The following is a 12,721-nucleotide window of genomic DNA, read 5'->3' on the forward strand; positions in this document are numbered from 1 at the left end:
CCAAAAAAAAATACATGTGATTTCATGGGAGATAAAATGGAAGAACTGGAAGCCATCATCAGACTGGAGTAATTAAATTTGATTTCAGCCCAGAAATGCTGCTTCAAGAAATGGCAAATTCTGGATGTGTCCAACAAGGGTAAAGCAGGGAAAAGGTGGTAGACAGTGAAGAAAGGTGTTGGCAGATCAGAACCAATCACTGGGACCATGACAGAACCTTGGTCCAAGTGGGGAAATATACAGAATAGCAAGTCATAGGGACCATAACAGAGCAAGCAATGGGATAAAGGATTTTAACATAGAAAGAACTTTTTAAAAAATGTGTTTTAATTATCTTTATTTATTTATTGCATAAAGTCAGGCAGAAATCAAGAGAGAGGGAGAGATAGAAAGGGAGGGATACAGAGAGACACTTGCAGCACTGCTTTACCACTTGCAAAGCTTTCCCCTGCAGGTGGGGATGGGAGAGGGGGATACTCGAACCCCAGACCTTGTGCGTTGTAACATGCATGCTCAACCAGGTACACTACCACTTGTCCCTTGGCGTTAAACTTCTTAGGGAGAAATTGGCAATGCCTGCCCTTCACTTGAGATTGCCCACATCCTTTTGAGGAAAGAAGATCACAAAAAAAGAGACATGAACTAAGTCACTTGAAGATAGCACCTGACCTGTAGCCCTTCATGCCAGTTCAGAGGGTTTAAAGCCAGACGTGAAACAGTGGAAGCTGGAAGAATTTGAGGAATGTAAGGTCTCTTCCTTTCTCATACTGTACAATATGTAAATAAGCCTTCTTAAGTAGATAAACTATGGTGTGTTTTCATGACCAGACATTATCTGAAGCTTTAATGATTTCAGAGCTGTTTGACTCTCATCTCACTGCAAATTTCAATTACTCTGCAGAGTATTAGAAGGAGGCTGTTCTGTTTTCTGTTATTTCCATTTTCTAATTGGAAGAATTCCAAATAAAAATGTGCTACAATCTGACAAGTTGCCCAGTTGGCTCATTCTATAACTAGAGGAAAACCTCTTATACGTACCAAAACATTTATATATAAACATTCTGCTCCCACTAAAAATATTCCTACTTTGTTCCAAGTTTTATGATTGAAGTATAATCAGGTATAACAGATTGATAATAAATGCCAGTTAGTTCCTTCAAATTCTTGTGTACGGATATGAAATCTACAGGTACAGTATGACTTTGCTCAATTTTACTTGAATACATTTATATTTAAGTAGCAGTATTCTAAAATCTTTAATCTGGGGTTAATTGTGGGTTTACGATATTTACAATGAAAAGTAGTATTATAGGACCTCGCAATTTCGGTTGGTTCACCTCGGTTCAGTACTATCATTTTGGTATGTCTGTGGCTTTATTTCTTGTTAAAAATGGTGAAGGTACATATTTTACAAAGTAATAATAATAATAACAACAACAAAGTGCTAGAAAGCAGATTTAAACATTTACACAACTGAATTAAGTAAACCTCGGGTAGGTACCAAGTTGCAGTTAGGTCTGACTTTATCTGAGATCACATTTCTCATCTAAAATTCTCACCGTATTTCAGCAGTACTGCTGGGCATACATACTATTTCAATGACAAACAGGATGAAATCAAACTCATCAAAAACAGGAAGAAAACCTGAGGCAAAAAGTATTTGGAAGGAAGCTGGCAGAGTTAAGACGGTAGTAGTATAGGATTATAGTGAAAAATAACCTTCATAGAAGATTTAAAAACCAGGACCTCACCATGACGGCAGAGGACCTAATAGGGATTATATTGTTACGTGGAAAACTGGGAAATGTTATGCATGTACAAACTATTCTGTTCACTACAAAACATTAATCCCCCAATAAAGAAATTAAAAAAAAAAACACCTCAATTTCACTTCTAACACTACACTAAACATTCACACTCAAGGATAAAGGGAAATCAGTAGAGTAAAGGAAGAAGCAGCTATGTCGATACTGATGTGAATGGGGGTGGCTTCTAGCATTTTTCTCTAAACTTCAAAACCTTTCTTCAAAGGTGACAGCCTGAAATTTCCAATACCAGCTCCCATCTTCCTTTTCTTAAAAAACTAGAACAATGCAGATTTTGGAAATTAAAGGAGTCTCATAAGACAAATATATTTACTTACAAGATAAAGTACTAAGAAGGGCTGCAATTGATTGGTGATGCACTCTAAAACTATGCACACAATGAGTTGAAAGGAAAATCCACCTCATACAAGGACACCAGCCAAGAGCCCATCTGTGTGTACATCACAGGACACCAACTCACACAGAATGAGAGAAAGAGAGATGGGGGGGTGACATCATATAGGGACGGTTTATTTATTTATTTGCTATTAGAATAGGTATCAAGGAGGTAAAGTAAATTCCTAGAAACCGATCAACCAAGGCCTGCCATTTTTCAGCAGATAGAAATGAACTGACTGGGGCCAGGTGGTGGCAAACCTGGTTAAGTACACACACTAGTGTGCAAGGACCTGGGTTCAAGCCCCTAGTCCCCACCTGCAGGGAGAAAGCTTCACAAGTGGTGAAGCAATGCTACAGGTGTTTCTCTGTCTCTCCCCCTCTCTACCTCCCCCTCCCTTCGCAATTTCTCTCTATATATTTTCAATAATAAAAATATTTTTAAAAAGAAGTGAATCATTATGTGTGTACAATTTGCATAGGGCTCAGAACATAGGTGGGGAAAGAACAGTGAAAGAAATGACAATTACCCCAACTCTCTATGCACATCTCATGCTATTGTGAATCTGAAAAAAAAAAAATCTATAGATTTTTAAAATTCCTTTAAATTAGCTGATTTATTTAAAATTTAATCCCACTGCTTATCTTATGTAATAGTGTCTCCATAACAATGCATGTGTTACTTATGCAAACATAACAATGCATGTGTTACTTATACAACAAAATGCTACCTGCTACTTTAGAAAAGTACGGAACTAGCACAGGCTGAAAATAAAAACACCTTCCTTTTGTTTAAACATAATCTCTAATTTTCCAACTGTCATTACAGTTACCTATATTTTCATATATCAATTAGCCTTTGACTTCCTGAAGCAATTTGCAGTACCAGTTTTACTGCCAGTAGTAGAGAAATTCTGTTCTGGGACCACTTGATGGAATACATGGCTGAGCACATATGTTACAAGGAATAAGGTCCTTGGTTCGAGCCCCGGCCCCTACCTGCAGGAGGAAAGCTTCACAAGTGGTGAAGCAGAGCTGCAGGTGTCTCTCTCTCCTTCTCTATCTCCCCTATCCCTCTTGATTTCTGGCTATCTCTATCCAATAAATAAAGATAATACAAAAATATTTCAAAAAAAAAAAAACACTGTCCTACCATATCAGTGCTAATAACTAGCCAGCTTTTTTTTTAATTTCCTTTTTGTTGCCCTTGTTTTTATTGTTGCTGTAGTTATTATTATTGTTGATGTTGATGTCGTCGTTGTTGGATAGGATAGAGAGAAATGGAGAGGGGAGGGGAAGTCAGAGAGGGGGAGAGAATGATAGACAGCTGCAGACCTGCTTCACCACCTGTGAAGCGACTCCCCTGCAGGTGGGGAGCCCAGGATCCTTACACCGGTCTTTGCGCTTTGCGCCACGTGCGCTTAACCCTCTGTGCTACCGCCGCTACCGCCTGAAACCCACTAGGCAGCTTTTTAATACCACATATGAAAGAATAATCAAGCATATTAAAAAATAAGGAAAAATCATGTCAGAAGGCTACTATTCTATCACCAAAAAAAAAAAAAGATGTGACTAGTACACTGAAAACGAAAAATCAAATCCAATTTACAAACCAAAACAAAAGATCAGCTGACATGTGAAACTCCTAGAGCACTATTTAAACAATTTATATTGGGAATTGAATTGTTATGTGGAAAACTGAGAAATGTTACGTGTGTACAAACTATTGTATTTTACTGTCTACTGTAAACCATTAATCTCCTGATAAAGAAATTACAAAAAAAAAATATATATATATATATATATATATATATATATATATATATATATATATATATAGGTTTAGAAGACTCTCCTCTTTGGGTATCATGACTAGCCTTTATCTACCCCATTACCTATTTTGCTGTACCTAAATAATACCTTTCATTACCTCTGTACCACAGTGTAATAAACATACCATTTCAAAAAGCAATTTACATAACAGTATTCCCACTTTTAAGGTAAGAACACTAAAGCATTAAGAAGTGAATGAAATTGCCTAGAGTCTTACTCCTTAGCACCCCAGAAAATCTGCTGTCTTCCAGTTCCAGGTGGAGGATATCCACTCAAATTCAGGGAGTAGCACTATGAGACTGATTCTCCTTTAAGTATAATTGTCATTTTATTCTGTAGTTTGAAGATGATTCTTACAGTTTTATCTAAAGCTTTCTCCAGTAAGACATCACTGTTATCTGGCAGTGATCTCAGAAAACTTGAAAGTGACAAATAGTTAGGCTACTGGCACCCCTTAAAGGTAAAAGAACAATTGCCTCTCCTACCTCGCCCTATATTTCTATCTTTGCCATTTCCCTACATATCTCGTTGAGCCCCTGCCCAAACAAAATTTCCTTTCAAAAAAAGAGGAAAAGAGGGTGGGGGTGATAGTATAATGGTTATGCAAACAGACTCTCATGCCTGAGGCTCCTAAAACCCAGGTTCGATCCCCCGCACCACCATAAGCCAGAGCTGAGCAGTGCTCTGGTCTCTCTCTCTCTCTCTCTCTCTCTCTCTCCCCCCCTCTCTCTATGCATTTCTCTCAAAAATAAAACAAATAAAATATTAAAAAAAAAAAAGAGGAAAAGAAATCAAATAGTGTTTTCTAGACATCCCAAGTTAAATATACTCATTCCTTCTCTGAAATCTGTGGGTATTTTATCATCATTATATTATTTGTGGAACTGTATAAACTCTCAGAGGCAAGGAATCTATGCTTAATAAACTTCTTAAATCATTTTGGTTTTGAGGTAATCTTGGTTTACAAAACTATTTGTTTTAGGAGTACATTTGCATACCTTTTCAAAAGTGTTACCATAGTGAAATACTAAAATCCTTCAAACAGTCTATTGAACAGGAGTTCCTCTAACTTTGTAACCTACCCATACCCACAACTCTTGGTGACTCTAAGTTCTGTAGTCTGAGATTAAAGGCTTGTTTTCATTTAATTTTGCTTACTTCCTTGCTTTGTTTTTTTATATATTCTGTAAGTAAGATCCTTCAGTATTTTCCTTTTATATAAGTTCCACTGCAATTTCTGGTAATGGTAGTGATTCCCTTTAACTGCTGTTTGGTTCAAAAGTTCTCTACCACTCTTTCAAACCTAGATAAGTAGAATGCTTTTGGTTGGAGGCCTTTTCCATGCAAGGCACTGAATAAAGTATCATGGAGTTATTTCTAACTTTTGTGTTTCTGTCGAGAAATCAGTTGACAGTCTTAGGGGCTCTGTTTATTCTCTTACTGTTTTTGAAAGTCCCTTTCTCTTTTGGTCTTTAACATTTTAACTATTATCTGTCTTGGTATACTTTGGTTTGGGGTTATTTTGTTTGGCACACGTAAGAGCTTCCTAGTTCTGAATGTCTGTTTTCTTCCTCCATTTGGAGAAAAATTTCTTTCAGAGTCTTATAAAGCCTTGTTAAATAAGGCTACGCTTAATCATTGTCTCATTTCACCAGTGTTAATTGGGAATGAAAGTCAGAATATCATAAGGAAATTTGGATATGAAATTGTATTACTAAAATGTAGTTTGAAGAAAAATGGGCTGTACTTATTGTGCCTCATGATTATCCCAGAAAGTTCTCTGGTGGTTTTGTGGATGATGAAGATACCGCTCCTAAGTATGTTTACTGCTTCTGGGTATTTCCCCTCATGGCCAGGGTTGATGCACTTCTCACCTCATTTCATCATCCACACTAGGCTCAGGCCTCTCTTCAAAAGCATGTGAGTGAGTGACTGGGTGAATGAGTGAGTGAGCAAGTGAGTGAGTGAGTGAGTGAGTGAGCAAGCGAGTGAGCGACTGGAAACCAGTGGCACCGTAACTTTAAGACCCTTATACAAAGCTATTCTAGCTATGCAGGGGTCAGCCACAGTTTGCCCCCTCCACTCCACTGGGCTGAGGCTGGGAAAATCAGATACCAGCTCAAACAAAGGACACAAGAAGCCTTAAACTTTAAAAAGGAGCAAGTCCTGAGTGAAGAACCAGAAGACTAGTGTCAGCCCATTCTGGTGTAACCCTCCTCACACTCTGAAGTGAGGAAAAGAGAACCAAGAATATCATCAAAGGCCAAAGGGACTGAAATACCTGTCCCCACTGAGTCACTTTCAGTGACCCAAAAGGTTTGAAAGACAACAAAGCTAAGCTTTTTTTTATTTTAGTAAATTTTTATTATTGGCTAGAGACAAAAAGAAATTTAAAAAGGGAGAAGGAGATAGAGGGAGATAGAGATACCTGCTTCGCCACTCATGAAGCCTTCTCTCTGCAGGTGGGGACCAGGGGCTTGAACCCAGGTCCTTGAGCACTGTAATGTGAGCTCTTAACCAGGTACAGCACTGCCTGGCCCCTAAAGCTAAGTTTTTCTATTGGTTTTGCTTCTTAACTTATAGACAGAACATTGCAGAGACCTACCCAGTGAATAGCAACAGACTCCAACTCCTCCCTTTCTTAGTGGTCCCCTTCCCCCACCCCAAACAAGGCACAGCTAACAATCTTTAAAAAATGTCTATGAAGCTTCACAACCTCCTCACTTTCATTTAGAGCAAGAGAGGGCTATTCTACAGTCTGTGTTAGTATTTCTTCTATTATGAAGGTATTCTTGACTGTGAACTATCATTTTAAAGAGCTTCTCACATAAAGATCGCTCTCTCTTTTCACCTGGTCCAAACAAATTCCCCTTTTCCAACAACCCACACATTAAAAACAAATTCTATTGCCCATGCATGTAATTCAATTAAAATGCTTAATAAAAAAGAAGGTAGACATGCACAGACATTTTTTCCCAAATATCCCTATAGGGTATTTTTTTATGCTAAGTTTCCTCTTACTCAACAGAGAAAGGAAAGGGAACATGAAAACCCTCTCCCTCTACACCATTACTATAACTAATGTTGATGCACATAACAGCCCCTGGCATTGTGCTAACAGCTGAGAGTAAAATTCACCCTAGGGTAAACCTGACATTCTATTAAAATAGTTTCTATTTCAGTCTGATGAGAAGAGAGGTTAAAAGTTGCCAAATCCACTCTCTTTTAAAGAACAAGATTTTTAAAGAACAAGGCACGGATCTACGGAAAACTTCTGGCATAAAATACAAAGGGTTGAGTTAGGGGTTTGATATTTAACGTTTAAGTGAAGAAGGAAGCCTGAGAGAAGAATTAAGTAAAGAGGCAAGAAAAAGGCAAGTTCTCCTTTGCCACTCTGAGAAAGAATGTACTCTGTGTTTTTCCCCTCCTCCCAGGAGAACTCACATTGGAGAGAGACCAGGAAATATCTTCCTCAGGCAGGTGCCCATGTGAGCCAGCACTTCGCTCACATCGCCAGATGAGGCCATCTTCATGGAGATGCTGCACTTCTCAGTTTCTACAACCATCTGCAAGAACCAGATTGGATGCCACTTAATAACGAATCCGATTCCTTGAATTTGGGACTGAATTTTCTTGAAGATTTTGTAAAGCTGGTTTACAAGGCTACATAGCTATGTACATTTTCCCACCTCATCCTAATGTATGTTACACCACCACCCTCACCACCAAGTTATCAATATCCCTATTTCAAAGTTTACTTGATCACATCCATGCTTATAACCCTTTTCTTTTTGGTGAACTTGTGGTTTTACATAATATGAACAAGGCACCCACACTGATATAATAATAAAATACAGCCTTAAAAAACAACAACAACAACAACAACAAAACTTTTAGAAAACAGCACTGTAGCTTTAAAACTCAAAAATGCTGTTTGGATAGAAAGGTTGCCAGAAACTGATGCAAGTGTTTCTAAGGGCCAAACTGCAGATCCAAACAGACCACAACCACTCTACCCCACCCATCATGTGATGAAGACTGAATTTCCACAATTGCATATAACTTCTCCTTTCAAGAGGATTTTGTCTGGAGATGAAATCTACAAAGTCTGTTAAGATTTACTCTCTAACATAAATAAAAAGTCCTCCTTTGGTTAGTGAATAAAGACATACTGGTAATTAGCATTAAAAAAGAAGATATTTTAAATAAAGACAATTTATGAAAAGTTTGCATGAAACATTTAAAAACCTCTTGTCTGGCAGCAAAAGCAAAAGTGGATAGCTGTAAAAGTTTCAACTTCTACCAGAAAGGGATGGTCAGAAAGGATTTTAGGAAAAGAACAAGGGGGCAAGATGGTGGTATACCTGGTTAAGCACACACATTACAGTGAGCAAGGTTCAAAATTCAAGCCCCCTGGTCTCCATCTGAATGGAGGAAGCTTCATCAGTGGTGAAGCAATGTTGCTGTGTCTGCTTTCCCTCTCCCCCTCTCCCCATCTCTCTTCCTCACCTTCCCTCCTTCCTTCCCTCACTCCCTATGTTTCCCTTCTATCTCTTATCTTCCCTCTCCATTTTTTGTCTCTATCCAAAATAAACTAAAATAAATTATGGAAAAGAACAAAGTAATAAATGTTCAGTGCTAAACAAACACTGGTCTATAATTAAGTGCTGGTGATGCTCAAAACTGACATTAAATATACTGACAATGAGGTTATACAATTAGTCCTAAATGAAGTGCATATGAACCTGAAAAAAAAGGGAGCAGTTTGAAAAGGGCAATAGGTAGATTATGAACACATTTCAAATAAAAACAATTAACTTATTTTAAAATATTTATTATTGGATATAGATAGAGAGAAATTGAGAGGAGAGAGGGGAAGAGACAGAGAGATCCCTGCAGGCCTGCTTCACCATTTCTGAAGCTTTCCTCCTGCAGGTGGGGACTGCGAGCATGAACCTTGGTCCTTGTGCAATGTAGTGTGTGTGCTCAACCAGGTCCTCCACCACTCAGACCCTTAAAAACAATTAACTTCAGTCACTTCTTTAAAAATATTTTCTTTGAGAGAAACAAAGAGAATAGAGTCACTCTGTCAATTGCAGTGTCAGGGATACAACCAAGGATTTCATACATGCAAGCCTTGCGCTCTGCTAGGTAAGTTACTAGCCTGGAAATTGCAGTCATTTTTAAAGCAGTCATGCAAAATGCAGTCCTCTCAAATTTTTACTGTATCCCAGCATCTTCAGACATTTACTTTCTTCTGTTGCCTTAATTTGTATAAAAATATGATGCCATGGTCCGGGAGGTGGTGCAATGGATAAAGCACTGGATTCTCAAGCGTGAGGTCCTGAGTTCAATCCCTGGCAGCACATGTACCAGAGAGATGTCTGGTGCTTTCTCTCTCTCCTCCTATCTTTCTCATGAAAAAATAAATAAATAAAATCTTTCAAAAATATATATGATGACAAAACATTATTCTTAATGTGTGTCTAACCAACTGGATTGTAACAAAGCAACTCTTAGATTTTTGGAGTGGGGGGGGCAGGTCCTAAATTGAAAGTAATATATTGGGAGTCCAGCGGTAGCGCAGTGGGTTAAGCGCACATGGGGCAAAGCACAAGAACAGGCGAAAGGATCCGGTTCGAGCCCCCCGGCTCCCCACCTGCAGGGGAGTCGCTTCACAGGCGGTGAAGCAGGTCTGCAGGTGTCTATCTTTCTCTCCTCCTCTCTGTCTTCCCCTCCTCTCTCCATTTCTCTCTGTCCTATCCAACCAACAATGATGACATCAAGAACAATAATAATAACTACAACAATAAAACAAGGGCAACAAAAGGGAAAATAAATAAAAATATATAAAAAAAGAAAGTAATATATTTTTGGTGTGCTAACAAAAATCCTGAATAGGTATAAAATTATACTCCTAAAGTAAATAGATTTATAAGCCAATGTTGCCTCAATAAAAAAAAATAAGTCATTTGATTTACTTGTCAAATTAAAAGATAAAAGATAAAGACGTAAGTGGTTTGAGTTTTTAAAATGTTACTTTTTGTGAGAACCTTTAAAGGAACCTTTGACAGGTATTTAATAAATATTAACCTCTATACCACCAAAATATTTATCTTAATCTTAACTTTCAGCACAGATTTCCCCAAGAAAGAAATGGTAAATACAGCTTTTGAAATTCTCTAGACAAAGCATACATGGATGTTCCCAAATCTGATTTAAAAACACTTATCCCAAAGCAGCAGCAAGCCACCAATGTACCTGAAGGCATTAACTGATCAATTCCAGAACAAATCAATGAGGGCTCTTAAGAAAGTCTAAAGCTTCTTTGTTCGGTTGGATTTGAAGGTGCACATGTGTGTCATTAAAAGTCAGCTACTCTGAAGTATAACCATACTGTTTATGTTCTGCACAAACCATTCCCCCAGTCTTCCTGCTCTGAGTAATATTTTATTTTTCACTGCATGTTATTTCTACTTTCTCTTCACATCTAGTGCATCTATTCAGTTCCCAGTTTGGTTGTAATTAGTAATTAGCTTATTCTAATTCCACTTAATCTTAATACATAATCATCTTTAATTGCACAGGATTGAATAGAGTGACAGGGAAGAAGAAAAGGTGACAGGTGGGATAAGAAATGAGATCTTCAAATTCCATCTTATATGAAAGCACTCACAGAACACTGCATAATATGCCACCCCTTTTGCATAATGTAAGAACTTCAACAAAGTGTTATAGTAAGACTAGCAATAAATAATTTCATCAGGAAAAGAGCTCCCTCTCAAATATCATTTTCATTACTATTTCAGCTAAGAAAAATCGGAATACTTGAAGATGATTTTGCTTAATTAGACAATTAATTAATCATCTAATTAATTAATTAATTTGCTTAATTAGATAATTAACAGGATATACCCTATGATCACCAATACATGTTTAAAATCATCAGATCATAAACACTAGTATCTTATATAAGATTCAAGTTCTCACCTCTACCTTACACGCTTTATTTAGAACAATCTGACTTGAAAAAAAGGAAGGAAGGAAGAAAGAAAAGCTGTTTTTTAACTAAACCTTAGTCAACAGATCTATTAAGTGCTTTCTTTAACAAAATAGCCACAGGTGTTTGACTGAAACCAGCCTACGATATCACAATCAGTTAGTTAACAACTAACTATATATTGAATCACAATAGGTATTTCAGCGATTTAAGAATGCTTCTAAGGGCTGGAGGCAGTGCTCTCAAGAGAGCACACATATTAACATGCATGGGGACTAGAGTTCAAAGTCCTCCTCCTCACTTGCAAAGAGGAAGAATCACAAGTGGTGGAGCAGTGCTGCAGGTGAGTCTCCTCTCCTCTCCACCACGACCACCAAAAAAAAAAAAAAAAAAAGAAATATATATGGAGAAGTTGATGTTAGAAAAGGAGCTAAAATGAAAATGGCTACTAGAGGGGCCAGGCAGTGGTGCTGTAACACGTTACATACATGTTACCATGTACAAGGAAGGACCCAGGGTTCCAGCCCCCTCTCCATACCTGCAGAAGGGTCATGTCACAAGTGAAGTGTATCTGCAGGTATCTCTCTCTGTCTTTCCTTCTCTGTCCCTACCTTTTCTCTATTTCTCTCTAGCCTATCCAGTTAAAAAGGAAAAAAACAAAAGAACAAAATAAAGGAAAACATGGCCACTCGGTACTGCAGTGGATTTGCAGTACCACATCAAGCCCCAACAATAGTCCAGGTAGCATAAAAAGAATAAAAGAAAGAAAATAGCTGCTACCCAACTAGGGAAAGACAGAAACTGGCTGGGGGTATGGATAGGTCTTCCAATGGCTATTTATTTATTGAAAGAAAATGAGAAGGGAAGGGAAATAGAGCAGAAGAGAAAAAGAGAAATACCTGCAGCACTGCTTCACCATTTGCGAAGTTTCCTCCCTCGTAGGTGGGGACTGGGGAGTTGAAACCGGGTCCTTGTACACTGTAATGTGTACACTCAACTAGAAGCACTATTGCCCAACCCCTCAGTTATGGATTTTCAAAAAGTGTACCACATTAACATGCACAGTATTAGGAGATATAAAACTATGGGCAATGAGAAGAGGGCTATGGGAATGCTGTGAACTTTTTAGTTACTTTTGCAATAGAACAGCTCTTAAAAATTAATTAATTATTTGGGGGGACAGGTGGTAGCACTCCTTGTTAAGTGCACAGATTACAGTGTGCAATTGGGGACTTGGGTTCAAACCTCAGGTACCCACGTAGAGGGGAAAAGCTTCACGAGTGGTGAAACTGGGCAGATGTCTCTCTGTCTCTATTTCCCCCTCACCTTTTAATTTCTTTGTCTCTATCCAATAATAAATAAATAAAAAGATTTTTTAATGTAGCTATTTTAATTAAAAATAAACAGGAAAATCCTGCTGATACAGTGTAGAGGAATTCTGCAAACACTATTCTTGGTTATAAATCTAGACAAACCCCTTTGGAGGATCCCGTAGAACCTTGCCCTCAATATGGATCAACAATGGTAGAGAATGTTCCATCCTCCAAAGGGGGGTTGGATAACATCTCTTTTTACCACCTGAAGAAGATGAGTCCTGAAATTGGTACAACTCAGAACATGCATACTGATGACCACAGGATGCAAGTTCGGACCTACAGGGATGTAGAGGTTACATAGGCTCCTATGC

General features: G+C 38.1%; 1 protein-coding gene across 6 annotated transcripts in view; it reads right to left on the reverse strand.

The window, feature by feature from the left end:
- Positions 1–12,721, reverse strand: part of CARMIL1 (capping protein regulator and myosin 1 linker 1) — a 332,859-nt gene that overhangs the window by 175,830 nt on the left and 144,308 nt on the right. For all 6 annotated transcript variants that reach the window (XM_060189278.1, XM_060189277.1, XM_016189509.2 and 3 more), the window contains exon 5: positions 7,479–7,600. In XM_060189278.1, coding sequence (XP_060045261.1) covers positions 7,479–7,600 — 122 coding nt within the window. The remainder of the gene's footprint in view (positions 1–7,478; positions 7,601–12,721) is intronic.

The sequence above is a fragment of the Erinaceus europaeus genome, chromosome 4, assembly GCF_950295315.1.
Source record: "Erinaceus europaeus chromosome 4, mEriEur2.1, whole genome shotgun sequence".
Taxonomy (NCBI): domain Eukaryota; kingdom Metazoa; phylum Chordata; class Mammalia; order Eulipotyphla; family Erinaceidae; genus Erinaceus; species Erinaceus europaeus.